Source organism: Vidua chalybeata, chromosome 5, assembly GCF_026979565.1.
Source record: "Vidua chalybeata isolate OUT-0048 chromosome 5, bVidCha1 merged haplotype, whole genome shotgun sequence".
Lineage (NCBI taxonomy): Eukaryota > Metazoa > Chordata > Aves > Passeriformes > Viduidae > Vidua > Vidua chalybeata.
Genome location: NC_071534.1, coordinates 17,960,437 through 17,985,096, shown reverse-complemented (window position 1 = coordinate 17,985,096; position 24,660 = coordinate 17,960,437). Strand labels below are relative to the sequence as shown.

Sequence of the window (24,660 nt, the reverse complement as noted above, 5' to 3'; positions counted from 1 at the left end):
AAATCAATATAAAAATTTTATTAAAGTTTTAGAAGTTTTATATAAAAAATTCCTTGCCTTTCAGAGGCAAAACCAAAACATCTTCTGATGCTCGACAGATGGCAGCAGCACACTATCATATGAGCTTAAGAAAGGGTGCAGGATCCCATCTCTTCACACCCTCCCAGGGCAGATACAACTCTCCAGACCAGGGTTATCTCTGCAGGAATGCCATGCCCTTAAGTACACATAACCCCATCTTCACTCTCAAAAATCCAATCAAATAAAGCAATGCAAAAGCCAGTGAAGCTGCATGTATTGTACATGGCTGCAATGTTTTCACTTGGTGCAAACACCGGCCTCTGAAGTAACAGGCATCACATTCGTGCTGCAAGGAGTGAAACGTGCTCTTGCTCCACCACAGCTTCGTGGGTCAGCACAAGGGTCGTGCCCATCGATGTCCAAGCTGCACTGCTGTGGGACTGGACTCAGCTGCACTCCACCAGGGCAGACTTGAGGCAGAAATGAGCTCAAGCACTTTGGGATACAAGAGAACACAGGGCTGACCTGGGAGGACAGGCAACTCACCTTTTTCTGAAGCTTTTAAGTTATAAATGGAGAAAGAGCAAGACTTGGCAGCAGTGGCAATGCCTGCTTTTTAGGTCTGGCTTTACCCCAGGCATGTCTGGGAAAGTCACACTCACTGTGTATGTATGAGGACACATCTGTGACAGCCACTGGGTTCAAGCTCCGTTCCCTCTGCCCTCCCTCTTCCTCTCCCAGCAGCCAGTTCAGCATCACTGGTGTGGCACAAATCCCACCAGCACAGCCATAAAAGAGGCATCTCCTTTCATCTCCCATATGCATGGCATCATCTCCTAGCCCAAGACAGAGAGGGGCTGGGGCCAACACTCCCCTCTGACCCTCCCCTTCCATCCAGGGGTGAGAACACCTCTTCCCTCAGACACATTCCCAAGGAGCCCCCCAGCCCTGCTCTGTCCTCCGTCGTGGCACCAGCAGGGAGGCTCCGGCAGCACAATTCCCGCAGCGTGGGCACTGCCCGGCGGCTCCGGCACAAGGGCTCAGAGAAGATCAGGGGAGTTCCCCCCATCTCATCAAAGTGCAAGGGGTTGTTCCGGGTCCCTGCCACCACCAGCTCCAGCAGCCGGACCACACAGTCTGAAAACCAGTTCTTGAGGCGGAAATAGCCCTCCTGGAAAGAGATTCGAAGGCTGACGGGCCCCGCGGGCATCCGCACGCTCAGGCTGAACAAGCAGTTCCCCTGCGAGCTGTCCCGCACCAAGTAGGTGCCTACAGGTTCCTGCTGGAGCTTGGCATGAGCCTCCCCCACAGACAAGGGGCCCCAGTAGAAGTCACTGGCCTGGAGGATATTGAGGGATCGCTCCAGGACTTCCCACTCACAGCTGCGAAACATCCGGAAACGATCGGGCAAGCCGGGTGGCGCGGGGCTGGGGAGAACGCTCCGATGCCGCCTTTGCAGACGAGAAACAGTGGTGTGTGTGTTGTGCAGGTCATCTGGCCTCCCTCTGATCATCTCTCAAAGAGCCCATGAATCCTGGAAAGGTGCTGCCTTTACCATGCTTCCTCCTTTGCATCCAGCCTGTGGGACAGAAGAAGAGTGAGGCAAACCCAATACCTTCTTCAACCTGGGCAAGACACTTCCCAAGGGAGAAAGACCAGCAGGAGTACTACAGAGGGTACCGAGGAGCTATTGCATGTCACCAACCCCCAGCTGCAGGGAAAACCAAGGATATATGTGTGGGAAGGGCTCCAGCTGGGTCCCCACCAGCAGAAGGTGGCACTTTACAGAGCTCTGCATGCATTGGGTTTCTGTGATTCACAGCCAGGGGCTCCTGCACACCCTCCAGCAGGCTACTTTGAACCTAGCAGATCTCAACATTTCAAGATTTCCCTCTGCTAGACGTTTGGTACTTTTCAGAGTGGCCTTGAGATTGGAAAGGTGCAATGACACCACAAATCAAAAGGGAAAGATTTCCTAAAGGAGGAAAGTATCATTTACTTTGTCATTCAGTGAAAGGTAGAAAGGTTTCCTCACACTTCTCCAACCCTTTCTCCAATAAAAAGACTGACAACAGGACTTAGCAAAAGCAGAAGACAGGTATGAGCCTTTCTCACCAAATCCCAGGAACCACTCCCTTATCCCAAGACAAGCCTGTTTCACTATGTCAGGAGAAAGCAAAGGTCTCAGATCAAGCCCCCTTCAAGAAATGTTACATCAGCTTCAAGGCTGAGACTACCTTGAATGAGTTCACTTAACACTGGTACCAGGCACTGCTGATGCCCTTCTTAACTTCTGTTTCTTCCAGAAGGACAACTCCCCATGCCTGCAGACAATGCTGCCCTCTCCCAGTCACCATCCTCTAATGTACTGTCATGACCCTGCTCATCTCCTGCACCTTGTGTTATCACCAGGCTTTTTCAGAAATGCAAATTTCTGAACCCAGTGTTGCCATCAGCCATCCAAGTCACTTCAATTATATTAAAAAAATATATATATTCTAAATGTGTGTGTCTGTATAGGCACAAATAAAAAAACCACAGCCCTAAGCCAGAGGCTCATTCTGTGTGAGAAGCTGAGCTGTAACATACTACTTCCCCAGGCCTGACAAGTCAGTAGCTCACTGCCAAATGCTGCCCTCGCTCCCTTGACATACTCCATTAACCCAGTCATACTCACTCACAGCACAGCCATGCTTGCAGCAGAACAGAGTGCTGGCACAGCCTGCAGCAGAGGAAGAGACACACTTCATCTCCAGCAGTCCCCCCCACCACCCCCACCACAGACTTGCCAGAGCATCGAGGCTTGGGGCTCATATCAGGCAGGCAGCCCCCCAGTGAATGTGCCGAGACCCGTGCTGGGCTTGCTCTGCAGGGAGAGCTTCAAGTTAAGCTCAGCTCCTTGCAATGTTCCCCTGTCTCACACCCTTTGCCAGCTATTCAAAAGCCTCACATTCCTTTTGGTGCTCGTGCCAGCTGGGTGGCCATGCTGGTGGCCACACTCTGCGCCCTGGGAGAGGACAAACATCTTTCCTTCACAGGGGCACAGTAGTTAGGGAGAGCAGGCATGGGCCTGGCAGTGCCTTACTACAGACATCTTTTCTAGTCTAACATCTTTCTCAATACTTAACAGTAATACCAATAATGTAGCTGCCAGGCTCGTTTCATATATGGAGCCATAAGCATCCTTTCCAAGAGCAGCCTGGGAAGCTTATCCAGCTTATAGCCCTGTGATTTGCAGTCCACAAGCTGCTAATGTCCCTGGTACTGTTCTGAGTGCTGTTGATACTGCCCTCTACGTAGTTTCATAGTAGGAGGGAAATTCCAAGCTTAGAGAAAGGTGGGAGGGGTAGGAAGGAGTTAATCAAGTTGGGTTTTTTCTTTTCCATTAAAAAAAAAAAAAAAAAAAGGCAGCAGTTGAAAGCTGCTCAAGCTGCTCAGACCATTCAGCAAGTCAGAATAAATCTTAGGTGAAGGTGATTTAGTGAGCAGGATGCAAACAAACACAGCAACAAGGGCCATCTATCACCACTGAAAACTCAGCACAGAAGGCACCACAAGAAGATGCAGCATCTCTGTCCCTCTCCTTCTCTCTGCTGGGTGAGGAAGATACAGGGCTCTCTGACATTAGCTCCTATAGAAAACAAAGGTCATCTGCCAGGTGCCTCCAGCGCTGTGGCTAAAGCTTCAAAGGAGTGATAAAGACCCTTCCTAAACAGCAATTTTTCTTGGGTCCAGATGGAAATTTTGCCAATTTCACGTGTCGAGGTTGGAAATTTAATTCAAGCATGAAAACAGAAGCAGGCAGCTGTCTTTCAATTCCAGACTAGTTTTAAAAATAACAACAAATATATAATTTGTTTAAAGCTGCAGATTCTATTTGACAGAAAAAAAAACCCAAACTGGTTTGTCCCAGTTTTCAACCTTTAGTCATTCACCCAAGTCCTTTAAGAAAAATCCACTGCTACTAGAAATCTGACTGACTAAGAACTGAGAGTGTCAGAATTTCAAATTCAAAGTAAATGCAAAAATAGCACCTTGACAATTTGTTCACTTGGTTTGAAATCTACATATAGGTCAGAGATTCAGTGACCCATTTCCAAGAGGTAAGTGCCTGGCCTGCAGCACAGCATTAGTTACAGTAATATTAGCCCTAGAAGTGCTTCCTGACACTACCTTTAAGGTTCACTTTAAATGGGTCAACAGGTCCTAGGCATACATGGCCTCCCACATCAAGGAGGATGTACATACCCAGGATTAGGAATAAACCAACCCAGGGCATGGCTTGGTTTTGACACATGCATAATTAGATCTGCTGACTTGTCACACCATGATTTGCTTTTCCTCTTTTCCCCTCCAAAAAAACCCAAAAAACCCCAACGCCCAAACAAGTTACTACCTCCCTACTGCAAGTCAGAACAATGCTTGCAGTCAAAGGAACATACCCTAAAAGGCTGGTGTCCTGCTAATTAAAAGGCTGGATATGTTTCCCCAGACTTTCTGATTTACTGCAAGTTCAAGAGATTTTCAGAAGAAGTGCTCTTGACACAGGGCATTCTGCTTTCCTCCTCACTCACGACCCAGACAAGGCAGCACGTTTTATATAAGGAGACAATTCTAGTTCACCAGGGGACTGTACACAGTGTATAGTGTCAGCCAAGCCAGCCCTGCAGCCTGGGGCTTGACAAATCTGGCATGTTCAACATCCGCCTCAAGTACTCAGCTACGATGCATCCTTGCACTCTTCTTCTAGGACACTTGAAAAAGCTTACCTCTTTGTCTTTGCCACCCATAGGGATGAGTTTCTGAATGTCAGGACTGGAAGTGGTCCAAATTCAAAAGCTCTGATGCAGCACTTTCCAGTTTTTGCACAGCTTTACTTAAGAGCAAATCCATCCTTTGAAAAGAAAAAGACATCCGTCAAGCAGGTGACTAAGCCCATTAGTTTGCTGTAATGTGGATCTAAAATACAACAAATCTGGGGACAGGTTGTTTGTCTCTATTTCTTTGATCTGTGTTACTGTAGAAACACATATACAGCACTTCAGATAGCAACAAAGACAGCAGATTGTTGCTGTTGTTGTTATTATTGCTATTTACAAAGCCATGAGCTGATTAGGTCCAGGCAGCTCACAGGTGGCCCACGGACAAGTGGAAAGACCATAAAGTTGCCATCATCTTCCAGAAGCAGGAGCCATAAAACCCAAATGTTAAGAGATGATGGCAACAGAAATAAACCTAAGGATTCAGAACAGCAAAGTCCCAACTTCTACTGAATACAAAACACAACATTTAGAGTATCTAATTTGACACCACATAGGTATCCATTCACTGTGACCCAATTGTGACCCAATCTGTTCTGGCCCACACTCTTTTGCCCTGCTTCTCCGGCTCTCAAGACTTTTTCTCCTCACCTTGCAGATGGAAAAGTAAACTCACTGACCTGGTGGAGCAGCAGACCACCACGTGTGCAATCACCTGTCTGTCAGTGGATCCATCAGCAAGCTGAAAAGCCAATCCCAGCTTTTGCATGCCTTTCAGAGGCAGGCCCTGTACGGCTTCACTTGTACCCACATAACATCATTCTCTGCATCTTCCCCAGCCCAGTCCGAAGTGGGCACACACACCACCAGCTACATTGGCTTGCCACTAGCAAAACTGCAGGTTGATCCCATTATTACACTTTCCCATTACCGCTCCATTTGGCTTTGACATCTCCCAGATATCAACCCTGCAGTTCCCAGAGCAGTTAGATGGAGGCTGGGATAATTAGCAAAAGCTCTCCCTAACGTACCCTGCAAGCCCTTGCGACAGCGTCGCTACTCCAGGCAGCAGAGCCGGAGCAGACATCGCTTGTTTGCATGTCTGCATCCCACAGAAATGCGCTGCCTACTGATTTGTGGCTGGGAAAGCTGTTTCAAAGGAAAGCTTGAGCAAAGGGCTGGAAGAAACCTCCCTGGTAAGAGCCAAGCACGCAGCACTGGGTTTTAATGGTAGGCCAGCCTGGTTCTCAGGCCGCCACTGCCTGCCACACACCAGCACTGGTTTGAATCGCGCCATCGCCGCCATGGTTCATGGTCACACCAAAGCCCCTTGCCATGAGAACCCTGCCACAGCCAAGGTGACCAGGCCTGATCCAGAAAGGGATCACGGAGGGGGCAGGGAAAGGAGATGCACAGACAGACATGCCAAAGAGAACAGAGGGAGCTGTGGTTAGAGGAGGAATGTGGCCCAGCTCAGCCAAGAGGACCAGTGTCAATCACAGCCAATTTCTCCAGCACAAAGCAGACCTCGGAGACATTGCTGTTCCCTCTGTCTTTTATGCCATGGCAGTTTGATGTGAGGGTGCCATTATGTCTGAAACATGAGAGAATATGTGGGAAAAAAACAAACCACACCACACATACATACCCCAAACCAAAACTGCATTTCCCTAATACAACCAGCATCCAAGGATGCAACATTTAATAAAATAAGCTGAGGCAGCACACACACTGTGGCAGTTCCTATTTCGCACAGCAGAGACACAGTGCAGGAAGATCCTACATGCTGATCTGGGAATCAGCAGCTGGACACTTTGCAAGAACACTTGTCTTATCAAAAACCTCCTGACATTTTGAGTCTGGAGAACATACTTCAAAACCCACAAATAACTTTGTTATTAATTAATTTTAATCTGATATTAATGTTTGGTATTTCTTAACATATTTTTCTATGACATGTGCTTTCTGAATTAACATGGCACTTTGCTGATAGGGGCTGAAAGGGTTTTACTCCAAGAAAACCAACAAGACAGTGTGATGTGTGCCAAATACTCTTCAAGGCAGGGAGTCTGCAAGCACTTTCGTTTCTCCATGACATGCATTAATAAAAACCCAACAAGGTGTCAGTTTAAAGGAAAAACTAATTGTCTTTACTGGACTAATTGAAAGAGCTGAAAGAAAGACATCCATTTTTAGGGTCCCTTCTTCAAACCTTGGAAATACTATGCAATTTCAGAAATACTTTCAAATAAAAGAGCCTATTCCTCATCTAAATAGCCCAATGTGAAACTGTAATCCTGCCATTTCAGAACAGAGAAGCCTCATCACTTCCCTGAACTCAGAGACTGCTCTGCAGTAGCCACGAGCAACTACAGCTTATTCCACAGCAAGTAAAACTACCAAAACTACCATCTGATTTCTGCCAAAGATATCTTCTACCGAAGATTGAATTATTTCTGCCTTCTGTAACTGGGGAAACAAGAAGGAAAAAAAAATAGAAAAAGGAAACCAGGAGGAGTTACTACTAAGTTCCAAAGCTGCAGCTGAGCCTATCCTGCTATGGCTTCAGCAAAGAGAGTTGTTGCTTGCCTCTGGCCAACAGCATTTTTGGTAAGTGAGGGAAGCCCAGTCGCGTTGCTCCTGACCTTTGCAGTTTCACAGCGAGCAGCCATTCCTGTGAATGTCAGTGCTGCACAGCTACACAAAACCTCAGCCCTGTGCTTGGCCAGGGAACACAGACTCTGTGCTGCTGCCTTGCCATCCCTCCCTCCAACACCACACACCAGCTCAGGAAGCAGCCTTCTGGAAAGGTGTCTGGAACTCTTTCCACTTTGGGGCAGAAACAAGGAGATGGGGAGAGGGCACAAGGAGGAAGAAGAAAGAAGCCAAGATAACAGCAGTCCCTCATGTCTCCCTACTTGAAATGCTCTGTCCCATCTCCCTGCTGAGAAGGGGATCAGTGGGAAGAGGGCAGCGATGCCCAGGGCTGCCTCCAACCCATCATGGCTGCTCAGCATTGCCAGCTTCCCCCACCCCTAGACCGGCAGCACAGGTACATTTCTTCTGCCTCTCTCTACTAAACTGACTTTGTTCCAGAACCCTGTTTGAGGAAATGAGTAAATCCTGAGACACAAAGGCCATCAGTGGTCCCTGTGACAACCACGGCTTTTTATCAAAACCATCACACTGAGCCGGAAAGGAATTCAAAGAAGCAGCTAACTCCGAGAAATTAGCAATGTCTACAGCTAAAGCTGGTTCAGAATCCTTACCAGAACTATGCTGCTAGAGGAGTCCCAGATGATTAACCAACAGGAGCACAGGGGGACAAAGGAAACACCCTGCCTTGACTCTTCAGGAGGACCAGCTTCAAAAGATGTGAGGGGCCATTATGCAGCACCAGTTACTGTGCCTTCAGAGCAAAGGGCAAGGGTCAGAAAGCACAGACACACCACAACACTAAGTTTTATAGTGGGGGATTTCCAGCACACAAAATAAAGAAACTAGTCCTGGGAGTCAAAAGTAGAAAGAATTTAAAAAAAATAAGTCATGAAAGGTTATTTAGGAAATCTTAAGTGACAGAGTGTGCAGACCTCCCACAAATGACAGCACAGAGATGCTGCCTGGCTAAGAGGACAGGCTTGGGGGACAACACAGGTCACACTGCAGGTATCAGCTGTAGGTGCAACAGCTGGCAAGGGCTTCTGCTGTGGATCAGAGAATCAAACTACAAAATCACAGTCCTTATTCAAATCTCTCTACAACCTCAAAAATCCTTCAGAAAATGAAAAAATAATCCTGGAGGAGCCAATATAAAGGAATATAAATTATTGACAGTAGGGAACAAATTTATATGAGGATGGCTGTCATGAAACGGGGACAGAAGGTGGCCAAGATAAATGAAACAAAACTCAGAAAACATATGGCATTTTCAGTTTTATCAAAAACAGAAAACCTCAGGGGGAATAATTTAGTTGAGTGGAATACCAGCTAGTGGGGATAGGGACACTGCAGAAAAGTTACACAAGCAAGCAGGTATTATTTTTTTCTTGCACAGGATGTTGAGATTTCCCAGTATTTAATGCTGGTTAACCTGAAAGGAAAAAAGAGGATGCTCTATCTGAAGAGATGGGGGAAAGTGACATTAAAGCAAAAAGCCAGCTAGGCATGGTGGACTAGAGATTTGGAATTGGAAATGGATAGCTGAAATACAAACAGAGGTGTTCTCTCAAGCAAATCAGCTGCACTAGCAATTGCCAGAGGGCTGCAAGTATTGGAAGGAACTTTTTTTGACATGTGCTGCTAAGGCAGGAGCAGCACAAGGCTATCTGTTGTGGGGGAGAGCCAACCCATCAGGTGGATGGCACCTGAAGAAGCAACAGATGACAGGACACACTTTGTGCTTCCCTAAAGCAAGTCAAAAAGCAAGACACGATACACGAGCTAAAGAGCCAGCAGTACCCCAGGACCTGTAACAGCAGATGGGCAGAAGACATGGAGCAGTCATGCCACAGGGTGAATGGGAGATAGAAGAGGGGTGGCCAGAGGAAACCAAGGCATTTCAGCCCCTGCACATCTGGTCACTCTCTGCCACCCTCCCAGCCACTGAGTCTTCCCCCTGGTTTGACTCAGCCCACTTTGCAGAGCATCCCACCTCACTCCTCAACAGGCTGGTTGGTACAAGCAGCCCAAAGGCTCCTCCATCTCTTACGCAAGCAGCTCCCTCCCCCCAACTGTGCAAACTCACATGTTGACCCAGGTCTCTTCCTAAAGTTGTCTCTCCATCTTCAAGATGTCATTACCCACAACACCTCAAACGCCCATGGCCTAACCTTGCTCCCCAGCAGGCAGCTCACAGCCTCGTGTTACTTAAATCTAGGCAGCCAACTCAAAACATAGTGAGCCCTCTCCATCGCCTTCCCAGGGTAAACAGTGACAAAATCACTCCCTGCATGACAGAGAAGTCAGAGGTCATTCAAAATTCCTCAGCAGGAAAGCAGCAGGAGGTCAGGCAAGACTCTGTCCTGACACACGCAAATGCACGCAGGCTTGAAGAAAAACCAGCTGGGTCTATATTTTCAAGAGCAATAAATTAAGTGGTGCAGCTGACCAATGAGTCGAGTAACTGTGCTGAGGGTTCATTAAGGAAAGCTCCAGCTCCGAATGCAAAAGCAGTCATTTAAAAACCAAGAGGCAAGCGGGACTGGGAAGGTGCAAAATGGATGGGAACGTAACAGTAATGTCACCACCTGAGAGAATACAGTCAGTTCTAGTTACCTGAAATAAAAACATACAGAGCTGAAACAAAGAGGGTAGGCCTAAAGATGGGTAACAAGAAGCAACACGTAACTGTACAGAGAGAGACTGGAGAAATTCCTTGCTCAGTTTAGAGAATAGATACATATACAAGAGGATGCCAGAGAAAGATACAGTACAATCAGGACATTCTTTTTGTATTCTTTCAGAAAACCAGATGAGAGGAAGTTCAAAGGTGACCAAGATTGAGAAGTAACTAATTTTAAAACTCATAAAGGAAAAACTCCAATCATGTAGATGGGGGAAAGTGAGAGAGCTGATCTGAGGAGTCTCATTTCTCTTCTCTCTCAAATGTCTTTGCTTTGTTTCTATGCTATACCTACCACGTCATGCTTTAGCAGACCTTAGGCAGAGGAATCCAGCAGCAAAGGGCTGGGTTTTTGAGCAACGCCTTTTTAAGACATCTCTTAATCATTCAAACCTGACATAACAACTAAGGGGAGCCCAGCACAAGGCATAAATGCCCTTTGTGCAACACTGAAGTAGTAAACAAGGGCATATGAAGTCAATATGAGGAATCAACTATGGACCTGCTGTAGAGTTAAAAAAGCTCTGTCCATGTTTTCCTGGTTCTTTGATGACTAAAAAGAACAGCACCTCTTCTTTGGATCTGCTGACTTGAATATCAGCGTGCACCCTATACAAACAGCAGATTTCAGTCTTTACTGCTAAAGCAGTAAATATTTCTCCAACTTCAACTTCTCTCCTTCCACACCACAAAATCTCACCAGAAAACAAGGAAGAACTAAAATATGGATAAAGAACAACACTGCTGGTCTGTCAAAAAGCATAAACAAACCATTCCTGCACAATCAAATCTGTGCTCATCACCGCTGGTGTGGCAACTGAGGCAAACTTATGCTGAATCCCCTTAGCTTCAGCAAGGCGCCTTCAGCAGGATGTGCAGAAGCTCAGCTACACAGTACAGATTGCAGATCTCTGGCATTTTCCACCTGCTAACAGCCACACTCATTTTCTTAGCTTTAGCCTAAGTTTCCAAATAAACTTTGCTACTGAAGAAGTATGAAAGTAGACCCATACTGTTTCTGAACTGCAGAATCACATACACGCAAAAAACTCCCTTGTTGCACAAGTCACAGTCTGAAGTCAAATTTTTTTTTCAGCATTTGCAGGCAGTGAGGGGAAGGACAAAAGCCCTCTGCAACAAAGGCAACCGAATGCTGCCAGCTTAACCCAATTTTGCCAGCCACTGCTCCAATACAAAGCTAAAGGAGCCCATCTGCAAATTTAACAGTGGCACTATTTGATTCTTCCCCTCAGCTTTGCATGTGTTTGCGAACAAGCAGAAGCACACAAAGTGCAGGAGGAGCAGGAAGGGAGAAGGCAGAGAGAATGTGCATTATCAAAATACCTTGAGAGCGGTTCTTGGAAATGTGCAGTCTGCAAGCCTGTATCAGACACTCATTTCCTGTGAAGTGCACACAGGCCTTTTCATTTCTCCACTGAAGAGGATGAAAATAAGGGGCAGATCTGAAGTCTCCAAAGACAACACAAACCAGAATTTAGCCATTCTACGAAAACTGAATTTACATTTTTACACTATTAAATACCTATTGAACAGAAGCATTGAGTTCCAGAAGTTTTAAAAGTAGGATTCTACTCGTCATTTTGATCACTCACTAACACAAAATCACCAAATCCTGCTACATCAAACAGCACTGCACCTTTTTTTTTTAAAGTTTGAGACTGATTTCAGCAAAATTTCAGCAAAATTGTGAGCTAATAAATATCTTACTGAGGCAGAAGGGTGCAGGATATGCACAAATGCAAACCAGAAGAATAGGTTGTAATGAAATAGACTGACAGGATAAAAGTTGCTGTCATACCTGCCTCTACTTACACGTAATCAAGGATTTAATTAATGTAGCACTTAATTGCATTATTTTAAATAAATATGCCTCCTACTGACATACACACTTAACACCTTTACTCTTTAAAAAGGTATGGTCCCTGTATGGCTTACTCAGCTCTCACACCATCCACATCTTAAGTTACAGAGATGCATGTGCCTTCCTCTCCCATCTTGTGAGCTTTTGGCAAGCACCGCTAGCTGAGGTCTGCAGCGGCCTGGAATAACAGCTCAGGAGCACACCACCTCCCCACAGCTTTTATTAATCTAACCACAGTATCAACCCAAATCAAATGATGTCATATTTAAGTATTAGCACTATCTCTTTATTGCTGACCAAACCAAGGCTGGAGGAATCAGGACAGAGAAGCCTGTGGGTGGCAAGGGGAGAGCGAGTGGTAAGGAGCTGCAGGGAAAGACTAGGAGAAAAGAGCAAAACATTCCTAATGGGGACAGAGAAAAAGAGAAACAAGGGAAAAAACACAACTCTAAAGACACATTTTCCCCTTTGTTTCTCAGCAATGCAACCACAGTATTAGTGACAGCAATTAAAAATTTACACCACCCAACCCCAGCTCTATCCTTGCGCAAACCGACCACCAACTTCACAGAAATCCCAGCTGGACTGAGGAGGGTAAGAGGCACTGGCTGCATGCTTGAAGCTGTCATCTGGAAACTGAATTTGGCCCTCTCTGAACAGGCACAGTGGGGACAGAGACACACACCTGGGAGGATCTGAAGATGCTCAGTCTCTCCCCAGGGCTCCTCTATGCCCATTTTTGGGGACCCTAGCACAGTTTACCTGTGCCTTCCAACACAATCTTACAGAAAACCTCTGTGTTGCCACTCAACTCCACTACATTTAAGTAAGTGATAAGCCAGGTTATTAAAAGACATGCAACATACAGAATATTAACAAGGAGCACAGAAATAACAAAGGCCCAGATCCCAGTTTAACTCAGGAAAAGATAGGAACCTGTGTGGGAGGCTGGCATCCCAGTAATCCTGTGGGTTTGTGCCCAAAAGCCTTCCCCTCTGGGGGGAACAAAAATCCATACTTCAACAAGTTTTAAATCACATACCCAGCAGAATCACTCATGAACACAGAAACAAAGCTTGGCTTCATCTGCAGCGACTGGCCACATTTTGTCGTAACTTGATTCAACTAAAAGCAACATTATGTGATAATAGAGTCTCAGTCTCACAAACTTCTGTGCATGTGCATGATTTTAAAGCACATGACTATTGCCCTGCTGTGACTGAATGGGCCATTTGACATTCACACAGCATCTGAATTGCAGTTGCAGTTGTTTGGAGAAAGAAGATATGCTTGCATACCTTCTTAAGGACACAGTCAATAGAATGAAACATCAGGAAACTAGTTATTTCTGATTCTACTCCATTTTACAGAGTTGAGTATGGTCAACATGTGACTGGGTTTTTCATTTTAATTCTCTGAGAGCTGCAAGGACTAGAACTAGTAAATGGGACTGTCTGGACCACATAGTCCTAAATAGCAGCTTGCTAACAATACTCTTTACCCTCAACTTTCCAGAACAATGGTCAAGCCACATCCCCCTTCTTCACCATGCAGGAGAAGAAAAAAGCCAGGGACATTAACTTAGCATTCTTGAGTTCCTCTCAGCTACCTCTGGGATTTATCCAGATCCTGTTTCCAGGCTCCTATTAAGCAAGAAGTAATATACACTTAAACCAAATTTTTTAAAAAGGAAAAAAAAAAAAAAAAAAAAAGAAACCTAAGAGTAGCATGAGCTGAGGTTTTACTTGGTAACCATTCCAAAATTCTCAGTAACAGCGCGTGTGTTTGTGGGAAAAAGTGAGTAGCAGATCCTGCATGGCTGTGAGCACCATGACTCAGATTGCATAAAGAAGGAGGATTTAGTGATAACCTTTGCGATGAGGCTTTTCACGGGTGCGCAGAACTGATCTTCTGAGAAATGGCAGGTGTGAGGCTGCGTTCTGACTGTGCCAGGTCTGGAGGATGGCGAGTTTCTCCGCCCTTCAAGGCAACCCCAAACGGGTATGTACACCCCCGGTTCACAGTTACCCCTCTTCCCTGTAACGCCTTCACTTCTGGCAGGCAGCTCCCTTTTCCAGCTAAGACTAAGTGTAACACTCTGAGCATCGCTTCTCCAGTACTGTGAAGACCAAGTTACTCGGACCTGTGCGGCTGCTTCCCTACAGACCCATCTAAGACATTACATAATTTGCAGGTTTCACTTTAAAAGAAGCATCTCCCTGCCCTGACGCTGTGAAGAACACCTTGACAGCAGGACAGTCCCCATGGAGCCTCCCAAGCTACTCCCAGAACCTCGCTGCCACCCCAATACAGCACATGGCTCCCTTCAAGACCAGCAGTGAGACGCCAGTACCCCAAATCTCCCTCGACTCCTCGGGAAAAGCCCCCCAAGCCCCAACACGCTCCTTCTTCCCAGCCAAGAATGGCCCTAACGCCCCCAAGAGCCAAATCAGCGGGGGCTGCACCCCCTCGCAAGCCAAGGGGGGATCGGAGCAGACAGGCAGATGGACGGACAGACTCCTCGCAGCCCGCCCCCCAAAAAGGCCTTTTCCAGTTAACGCAGCACAACTTACTCTCGGCACCTCCGGGGCCACGGGCTGGCGGCGCTGCCTCCGGTGCGAGCGAGCGCTCAGTGCCGGGGCGACAGCGGCGCTGCCTGGCCCGGCCCCCGCCACTCTCCCGCCCCGAAGCCAAACGGAGGCGGCCCCGCTCCCCGCCGCGCTCCGCATCCCCCCCCGGCCCCTCTGCTCACAAAGGGGCCGGTGCGCGGCTTACCGGGGGCGGCGCGGCTGCCCCGCCGGGCCCTCCTCGGCCGCGGGGCGGGCGGGCGGCGGCTTCGGCTCCGGGGAGCGGAGCGGCACAGAAGGGAGGGGAGGTGTAAGAGGGGAGGAAACCCCCAAAATGTTTCTTTTCCGAGGAAGGAGCCACAGGGGGAGGGGAAGGGGAGGGGTTTCTCCCTCCTCCACCACGCCGTCTTTCCACGGCGTGGCTCTTGCAAGGAAAAAAGAAAAAAAAAAAAAAGAAAAAGTAAAGAAGAATAAAGTTTGGGTTTTTGTAAAAGAAAACTTGGACGGATAGGGGAGAGAGAAAGGAAAAAGGGAAAGGAAAATAAAAAAGATGCTGTGAAAGCCCCTCCACCGCAGACTGGCAGAGGAACCCCACCGGGACGGCACCGCAGCATCCGCCAGCCCCGGGACCGCCGGAGCCACGTGTCGCCTCGGGGAGGCGGCGGCCCGTCCCGGGTTCTGCCCCTCCTCCCAGCCACCATCAGCTACCCTGCAGCGCGGGGCTGGGGCACCGGGGCTCGCAAGCACCGGGGAAGGGGCAATGGGAGGCGGAGAGGGGGGAGCACAAGGCTCTTTACACCAGCGGAAAACAGAGAGCCTGCCCCGACCTTCCCTGCCAGAGTTCTCCCAGCTCCTGTCGGGCACTGCAGGAGCTCTCAGAAGGACACCGGGCACCCTGGAAGCACAGCGTGTGTGGCAGGGTAATACGCACTTAAGGAGCGTGCCCCGAAATGCACTCAGTTGCCTTGATGGGTCAAATTAAAATATTGGAAATAATGTAAAAAAATCACAAATGCAGAGAAACGTTATGATATGAAATATAAATAGCACACCGCATATTGCTGCTCAGAGAGAACAGATGTAATAGAAGAAATTATAAACTTTGGAATTCAGTACAAACCTCACAGTTTAAAGGCCTAGCCTGTAATGAAACTATGATTTGATCGTGTTATCAGAGCTCTCCTTCACCTACATACTTTCTTTAGATGCTGCACACATTCCCTGCACACATACCAGGTGATTTTTCCTGTTGAAAAAGCCCTGTTGAAAAGTTTGAAAAGCCCAAATGCAGATGTGCTCTGGCTGCTCTGTACCAGCCTAGTGATCCAAAGCAGCTGTAATTCCAGCTTGAGCAGCAGACTAAAAGTTTTACAGCTGCTTGGCATTGCTAGGGAGCACAGAGCAGTCAGAAACACCACTGAATCTGATCCTCAGCCTTGCCAGAAGTTCCACTGAGTGTTGAGACATCAGTTCTTGTTTTTTCTTTCAACCAAGCATGAAGATGTTGCTGACCAGAGAAGAATTTCTGAACTTCCATAAGAATCTGGGAAAAGCACTTTATTCTTTTTCAGAGAGGCTGCAGTGGGAGGACCTGCCGCTGGAGCTCTAAATCACAGCAGGGATGAAATGCTCATCTGTTCCATTTTTGGTTTTTAAGTAGGCTTGTCACACTTTTCTTTGTATTTTTGCATGGGAGCTTCAAAAATATCCTGTGGTTTGCTTCACAGTTGCCTAGTAGGGAGTCTGTTTCCCTCTGTGGATATTTATAACATTTATTGGGTGACTTCATAGACTCTTTCAGCCACCTTGTCTTAATGTTAAATGGCCTGGTCTAATTATACCTTTTATTCTTCTTCTTCATCTTTGCCTATGAAAAGTTAACATCCAGCCTCACTGCTCTGAGATTGTCTGTGGGTCTTGCTCATACTTCTCTCATCCACTTGAAACTGTGACCTGGCAGCAGTTACAGCTGAAGGGTATTGCAACAATCATCTTCAAAAGCCAGTGAGATATGTCACAATGGCACCATTGACCACAGCTTTCCAAAGCTCACATTTGAACCACAGGGTCCAAAATGCCTTCAGGATCAAGGTACCTCTGAGGTGGCTTCATTATAGGTGGAAAACACAAAGGTGCTGAAATAGCTTGTGTCCTGTGCCATGAAGGAGGAGAAGGCAACCACCTGAAAGGCTTTGTGTAATGAGAGTGAGAATACAGGCAGACTAATTTGAACACTGCCCACTGCTGCATCTCTGGAGAAAGCTGGATCCATCCTAAAGACAGTTTTGGGGATGCCCAGGATGCTGATGACAGCATGACAAGGAATAGCTCCCAAGAAGGTGCCAGGATTTGTTCTTAGGATTTACAAGTTTTATCCTACCCCTCCTTTTTTCCTCTGCACATGGATAAATATACCCTCACTATCACTGATATTGAAACTTTAAACCACATTAAACATGAAAGAATTAATTGGTAGAGCTGCTGACAGAATGAACCATTTCCAGAGAGTTTTGTCTGAAGTCTTGCTGCTGAGAGCAGTAGGTCTGAGTTCATTCTACTTTTGGATCATAATTCTACTTTGTGGTGTTTCTCTGCTTGTTCTTCAGCAACCTCCAAGTCTGGTAAGTTCCAAGATGTTGATATCCAGCAGCCCAAGAGCCAGTAACACCCTAACACCTTCACTTCTCAGTGTGCACATTCCTTACATCTTGCATAAGGTAGAAGGAGCCACAGTCACTTTGGGAGGTGTGGGAAAAAGAACAGTATTTTGGGGCAGGTCATTGCAAACTACTGAATAAAGATGGTTTTCTGGGAAAGCAAAAGGCAAACATTGCTTCAGAGGAAGGGAGAGGATAATATGATGAGGGAAAAGAACTGGAGATAATGAAATGCTGAAAATCTGCAGAAGAATGGAAAAAAGATACCAAAAAAACAAAGGAAAAGAACATGGAGGGCAGAGAGGAGGGAAGATGAGTGAACACATTAGATCACCCAGTACTGACTTACCCTTCAGCTTTGCAGACCTGTGTGTGGAAGCTCAGCTGGGGCTGGAGCACCAATTCCACATCACAGGTGACCAATTACTTAGGATCTCAGTGCCTTACTGGGCCCCCAGCCAGACCCAAACATGCTGTTGCCCACTGGTGTGGACACTGACTTTCTGGAAGGGATCTGAGTAGGATATGCAACTTCCCTGACAATGTAGCTGACCAAGTGGTCCAGAAATAAGCTGGGGGGGTCCTGCCAAGTGGTTAAATGGGAAGGAGAGGGAGAGAAGAAAGCAAGGGGAAGGCCTGGGTACCCTGGATTGAGAGGTGATGCAGGCAGAGGCTGAGTACAGATATGAGGATGGAAGGATGCTTGTGGGGTGGGTAGGAAATGACTGCCACCATCTCCTGATGTGCTGCAAATCCAACCTGCAAAGAATACAAAATGTACGATGTTTGATTGAATTCAGTCTTAGGTAGTTTTTCCCTTTTGACTTTTCCTCCCCTTTTGAGATGGTCTCTCTCTCAACTTGCTAAAAACCTCCTTTTAGGAGGTGCTAACAGCAAAGCATTAAGAAGGAAAAAAACCCAATTCCACAAAAAGAGAAAGCCAGGAGGACTAAACCAACACACAAAAATCCCCCAGCCCTATTCCTCTGCTTCCCCAGGAAAACAAACAAACAAAAACCAACCAAACAAACACCTTCAGTGGTTTAGAGCGAGCAGAGGCTGTTTTTGTTCCACTCTTATGAGAAAAAATAGCACAAGTAGTGGCTCCTTTGCATGAAGCGGTGGCAAGGCCCCTCCTTCCTCTACCAGAGCGGGGCTCTTCTCAGTAACGAAGAGAAATTACTTTCCAGGAAAGCGAAGGTACAGGGGCTGCCCAGAGCGCGGTGACCCAGCGCGGCTGCGGGGAGCCGGCTGCCGCGGCTTGCGGGCTGCCAGCCCCGGCACGGAGCGGCTGCGCTGCCGTGCCCGGCGGCGCCGCGTGTCCCGGAGCATGGATGGAGCGAGGGGAGCCAGAGCCAGCCGCGCAGGGGGCAGGCCGAGCACCGCGGCCGATGCGCCTTCATGCCAGTTTGCAACACCTTCTGTTGTCGCGGCTTTCCCCGCTGGCCGCCGCAGAGCACGAGTTTTCACTCGTTGCCAGTCCATGCCCCTGGGTCACTTGAGGGAGGAATTCCCAGCAGACAGCGACATTCTGCGTTTTCAAACAAAGCATCAGGCTGCATAGTCTGGAAGGTATTTAGGTCAGATTTAAGCAGCTGCAGTCTTTTATAACTGTACAGCAAACCACTACCTCACCTCTGAATCTTGCCTGCATGTCAAACACCCTGGAGCAGTAGAGGACAATCCGGGACAGGGGAAACGAGATACCAGCCTTCCACACCACTGGACTCAGGTGTGAGCTCCTTGGCTCTGTGGCCACATAAACCCATAACCACCCCAGATGACTTCTCCCAACATTGCTGCCCAACAGACATAGAGGTGGAAGCTCAGTTAAGGGTTTCATTGCATCCTTGAGGTCTGTTGCCTCTCCTTGTTAGCCCACATTTTCAGGATGTGTTACTGGAGGCTGAAATGGGTGGATCTTGCCCAAATGCCTTTGCTCAGAATCCTTCAGTCAGAACATATAGCCTCAGTCCTGCCCATGCTTTCCCAGATTTGCCCTCCCCACACTGAGGTGGGTGGTGATGCTGAACCCCACTCACAAGGACACAGGCACTGAGTTGACTCACTTTGGGCATTTCTCCAAAGCAGACAAAAACAGCCAGGAGAGGTTGTTTGCAGGGAGCAATCCAAGACAGAGACCCCAGAGCAGAAAGGTCCTAAGTCATTGTTGGACCTAGAAACAGGGGTTTCCTCAGCTGAGATACCAAGTCTCTAAATAAAGTAAAACAATGTAAAATGCAAGGACTATAATTTTGGGAGCAGCTGTAGCATTGCAGGTTGGTCCCATTTGACAGCAGTGTCTATTGCAGTAGACTAATTTCCAGACCACTCTGCTTTCCAGATGATCACAGGACAAAGAACTCTGTCACATTAATCATTGTTGTTTTGTTAAACATCCCATCTTCATTAAAAAACTGCCAATGGTTGGAAAGCTGCCAGCACCCTAAGTAAACCCCTGAAGTGTTTAACTCCTTTCTCCATTATCGAATGTATACCTCGTCTCTAGACTGCTTTTTTTCTTGTGCCATTGTTAGGCAGTGTGACAATCAGAGGAGCAAAAATGCAATGCTACATAGGTATACTAAGGCTTTGATCATATTGGTCCTAAATGCTTTTCTCTCATAAAATATCTTCCAACTCCTTAACAGGACTTAAAGCTCTGCCAGGAAGCCTCTCCAACTTGTTCCCTTCCTCATTGAATCATAGCTGTCAAAACTGGGAGTTCCTTCGCACCAGTAATCACCCCCATGGAATTAGCAGACACAATATAATCTCCTGCAATATAATCTCATTACACCTGTTCCACATTCCCTGCTTATACATCGGAGAATGGAGTTAGCCTTTCTGACTGCACTGGGAGCTCACACTCAGCTGCTGCTCTGCTGTGAGTCAGTCCTTCACCAGAGTCACTTCTTCCACAAACAGCATGGCCAGATAAAAGTGTGGCCCGGGTGGAGTAACTCACCATTGGACTGTTTCAACCCCCCCCCTTACATGTTTGTATCAACTTTAATATTTTGACACTTGCTACCTAGTCAATTCTCAGTCCAATTACTACAAAAGGTGTTAATTTGATATCATTCCAGTATTTTAAAAATCAAAACACAGTGTAAGACTGTATCAGTTTCCTTGCTGGAGAGCTATTCGTTCAACAGTTTTTACTTTAGTCAGCCAAATCCATAACCCAAATCTATAACTTACATCTCCAAAAGTTCCCAAGCAGTTTTATAGATTCTTTTCCATAAACACATGAGACTTAGTGTTAACTAGAACTTTTCCCTTGTTTTTAAATGATCCTAGTACATGCTATTTCCTTATTCTGTCTGAGGTCAATAAGGAGCTGGTGGGCCTGTAACTACAAGTGTCAGATTACTTATGGTTTTCACTATTATTTCATCTCAGCCTATGGGGAATCTGCCAGATTTTCCAAGTGAAAGATGGTTAAATCTAGAAAACTGCTGGAGATAAACTTCTCTTCTTCTCCTGCCACTTCATACATGAAAATAGGTGCATGCTCTAAAGGTGGATATGGGTTTTGTAGAGATGTGGAGAGTAGCTCACCTCGCAAGTTAATATAAACAGGCCCAGGGGATAAGAACCAGCAGAGTACTCCTGAATCTGTCCCAAATATAATAGATTTTCTGATTAAGGAGGAAATGGAAAGCTGAGACTGGAAAGAGTTTATTTGTATGATGGGTGCTCATATATAATTTATATGCAATAAATGTTTCTAGCCATTTCATTAGCTGCAAATAAAGTGATACAAATGTGTACCACTTGGACCTGATGCATGGTGTGTGCCTGGGGCTGCTTCCAGCTGAATGGTGGTGGCTCATGTGGGAATGATTTAACACCCCAGTAGCCCCACTACCCAAATTATGCCGCAGGTGAATCCCTGAAGTAGATGCACTCCACTTTTTCAACTACTCATTGCTTGTCTTCAAACAAAGATTTCCATTTAAATTATCATATTGGCCTCAGACTGTGGTGGGTAAAGAGCCAGCATCTCTTTGTCTCTCCCACCTTCTGCACAGCTGGAGAGCTCTGGAAAATCTGAGTTTAGCACAGTTGGTTACAGCATGATGCCAATAAACAAGGAGCACAACAGATCTGGAGCAAGGGAGAGAAACCAATCTAGCCATCACAGCATTTTTTTTGCACTTAATACGTAAGCCACTTTTTCAATCAGAAATTCACATAAATGAAATTCAACAAGAAATTAAGAAAAAACCAAAGAAAAAGTACACCACACGAGGTACCTGGATGAGTCTGTTGCTGTTGAGCAGAGCCCAGAGATTGTGGGATGATAGCCTACCCCAACTCTTCCCACCTGGGGAGCTCATTTAAACTCTTGAGACTTCCTGGGACCATCTCCAAGGTAAGCAAGATTTGCAGATGGAGCTCAAACTAAAGCCTGTGAGCCAGCATGTTGGAGCTGCTTGCATGATAACATGCTTGCCTGTGATCACTTTTATTTTCCTGTCTACTATAGATTGCAGCACATGCTCACAATATGGGGCTTTATATAGAGGTGTGTCCTCTATATACCCTCTGAAAGAAATCAGTTAAGCTAGCAATAGCATGGGGTTTTTTTATTTGTATAACTGCACAAGGGAAATTGGGGTACAGGACTATTACTAATAAATTAACATAAATAGATCAATATGTCAGTACTTCAGTGCTTGAATCCAACCAGCTATGGGGAATTTGTCCCCTGGTAGCAATCAATCTGCTGTACTTAAAGTTTCCCCACAAGATCTGCAGCTAGTACAAACTGATCAATGCTGTTCCAAGTCAGTGGAGCATAACAGTTCTGCATGTCCCAGTGTTCACCCTTGCAGGTCTCCTGCTCCTTTGCAAGGACACAGAGGTTAAATTACCCTTTGCTAAGCACATGGGATATCTCACACTAACTCTCAGTTCTTTATTCAAAATCAGTCTTTCTTACCACCAGTCCAGTGTAGCACAGCAAACACCTCAGCACCTTTTCAGGTGGAGTCTAGTTTGGTCCTCCACGAGCAGCAATTCCACTGCAGTGGCCTGTGGCACTTACTAGAAGTAGATGCAGCAAAATGAATTCTGTGAGCCATCCAAATTCTGCTGTGCATCCTGCATAGGGCCCTCCCCCTGGGGGGTTTCCCAGGCTGTGCTGGGGGAGATGCACAGTCTTGTAAGATATTGGGCTGCTTTTTTAGAGGGGTGAGTAGCATTGCTAGAGAAGGTATGAGGGACCTGGAGGACAGCTCAACAATCTGGCTTTGGCTAATAGGGTGACAGTCCTGCTGCTGAGGGGAGGCTACAGAGCACATCCCAGCAATCTTCTCCACTTGGAGCTCTATCTGAAATCACCTACTCCCCATCACTTCTGTGAGGATTTCTTCCTTTCCCAACAGGCAGCTGCTGATGGAGCCTCCTACCAGAAGTGGTTTAGGATGCAGGTCACAGGAGTCTTAACATCACTAGTGAATGCATTATTCCCGCCTGAGTCCCAGAATAATCTCTGTGACCCAGAGCAATGAGAGCCCAGATCCTACTGGCTGCTGGAATGGGGGAGAGAGCCCAGTGTGGTGGTCCAAGACCTGTGGGTGGTGATGCATATATTGCCAGGGCAAGCATTTACAGCAGAATCCCAGGATTATACCAAACAAGGCTTGTGCCCAAAATCTAGTATTAGGTAGAGGTCAGGTAGAGCTCCAGCATGTAGCTCTCAGGGGATGTTGCTTGTGGGTACAAGTTCTTGGAGGTGAAGCTCCCCATGCCCCAAGCACAGGTGGTAGCCAAGGTCTGGGAATAATATGTGCTGTGATTGCATGGCTGGCTGGACAATTCCACCACCTTCAGTGGGCTCATTTCACTGCTCCCCAGAAGTGGGTCTGGCTCATGAGTGGCAACGGATTTTCCTGGCCATGACCCATTGTTCCACCACCACTGGAGTGTGTGCCAACAGTCCACATAACTTCTCATGGCACAGGGAAGTCATGCCACAGACTGAAGTCTTCCTCATGAGTCATGTCATAGACTGAAAAACCACAAGCCTAGCAGCAGCCACTGCCTAACAATTACACTGCCTAACAATTACACTGCCGTCTGGTGGCTTCTTTAGGAGGAAGTCCAGGAATTCACAGGAGGACCCTGCCCTCCCTTAGCAGCAGCCGCTATTTGATTATTGTTCATTATTATTGAGTGCATTTTACAAATCTGTTCTGCCATGCTGTCTCTCACTTTTCACCTTTTGTAATCAGCCAACTACCTCTGAGAGTTGTAGGAAAGAAGCTGTAGAAGTTACTGTGGCCTCTCTCCTTCTGCAAGGCTCCCCAGCCCTTGTAGTCTGCTTTCCTTGTTCCTGAAGTATGGAGACCTAAGAGAAAGCAAGGCACTGGACACTTTGCAAACCTGTAAAAACTCATGTTCTGATTTCCTTTCTAATGGCTCACATGGAGAGGAGGCTGTGAGCTACACAGTGCTCTTGTTTCTTCTCAGTGATGGGTCCCCAAGGTTATGTTTCAATGCTGTGGTGCAGAGCCCATTTTGCCAGGATGAGTTAGAGCTAGGTAGGAGAAATAGGGCTCTAAGCTTCTACACTGGTTTCTTTCAAGCTTTTTAGGCTATTCTGAAAATATATTGTGTAATTTAGGAAACTGATGTGCTGAACTGAACATAAGGCTTCCAGTTACCTTTATAAAAATTATTCCCTAAGAACATACATTCATTCTGCCTCCTTCAATTGTACCAGCAAGGGCTTCCACTGCTCACAGTGTGATTTGACTTTGCTTCCTCTGACTGCAGAGTCCTTGACTGAAGAGGAATGGTTGTGGTCTGCATTAGGCTTAGCAGACTAACTGCTGGATGGAATGAGAGGCACCAGCAAGCAGCCACACTTGGGTATTGGCTTCCTTGAAACTTGGTCTATGCAGACATCACCTTTTTGGGCAATTAATGAGGCAAACTGTATAGAAACCTCTCCATCTGAGAGGGGTCTGTTTTCACAGAAGAGGAGTGGAGTGGCTGAGGCAGTGCTGTCCACTGTGTATCTGCAGCAGCTTGGCCCTGTAGTAGAGTCAGTTCATTGCGATGGGTCGCAGTATGGGAGGGTGACTCTTGTCCCTGAAGCAACACGATTCCAGCAAGTGTTAGTTCAGAAGAGTCTCTCTATCAGAGAGTGACAGAAGTTCAGTGTCAGTGTCAATCACTGGGCCTGTTTGATGTCAATATGAAGCCCCTGGGTCACAGTTAAAACATCTCACACTGTCACCACAGTACAGGCAGCTTCCATCGTCAGTAACGTGTCTTCTGGAGGTAGTCAAGGATGCAGCCATACCTCCTTGATTTCGACTCCTTAGAGATTCCCATCACGCCCAGGAGGTTGTTCGCAGCTCCAGGCCCCACAGCCAGCGTTAAGTTCCCGTTCCTCTTACCGAGCCCGATGCAG

At 46.9% G+C, this 24,660-nt stretch overlaps 1 protein-coding gene across 4 annotated transcripts; it reads right to left on the bottom strand.

Moving 5' to 3' along the window:
• On the bottom strand, positions 1–24,637 carry LOC128788652 (suppressor of cytokine signaling 1-like). 4 transcript variants are annotated; one of them, XM_053943842.1, is made up of 4 exons: positions 23,067–24,637; positions 22,180–22,283; positions 4,791–4,915; positions 1–1,600 (listed from the first exon to the last, which is right to left on the bottom strand). In XM_053943842.1, the coding sequence occupies exon 4, from the start codon at positions 1,532–1,534 to the stop codon at positions 851–853; it is 684 nt and encodes a 227-aa protein (XP_053799817.1). In that variant the 5' UTR covers positions 1,535–1,600; positions 4,791–4,915; positions 22,180–22,283; positions 23,067–24,637; the 3' UTR covers positions 1–850. The 4 variants fall into 4 exon arrangements, with proteins under 4 accessions (XP_053799817.1, XP_053799816.1, XP_053799819.1 ...); XM_053943841.1 differs by having other exon boundaries at positions 22,180–24,637; XM_053943844.1 differs by lacking the exons at positions 22,180–22,283; positions 23,067–24,637 and adding an exon at positions 14,780–14,965.
• Positions 24,638–24,660: the final 23 nt, after the last annotated feature.

What these genes read in the sequence shown, in the direction of transcription:
- LOC128788652 (XM_053943841.1), bottom strand. Translation starts at nt 1,534, where the DNA reads ATGATCAGAGGGAGGCCAGATGACCTGCACAACACACACACCACTGTT.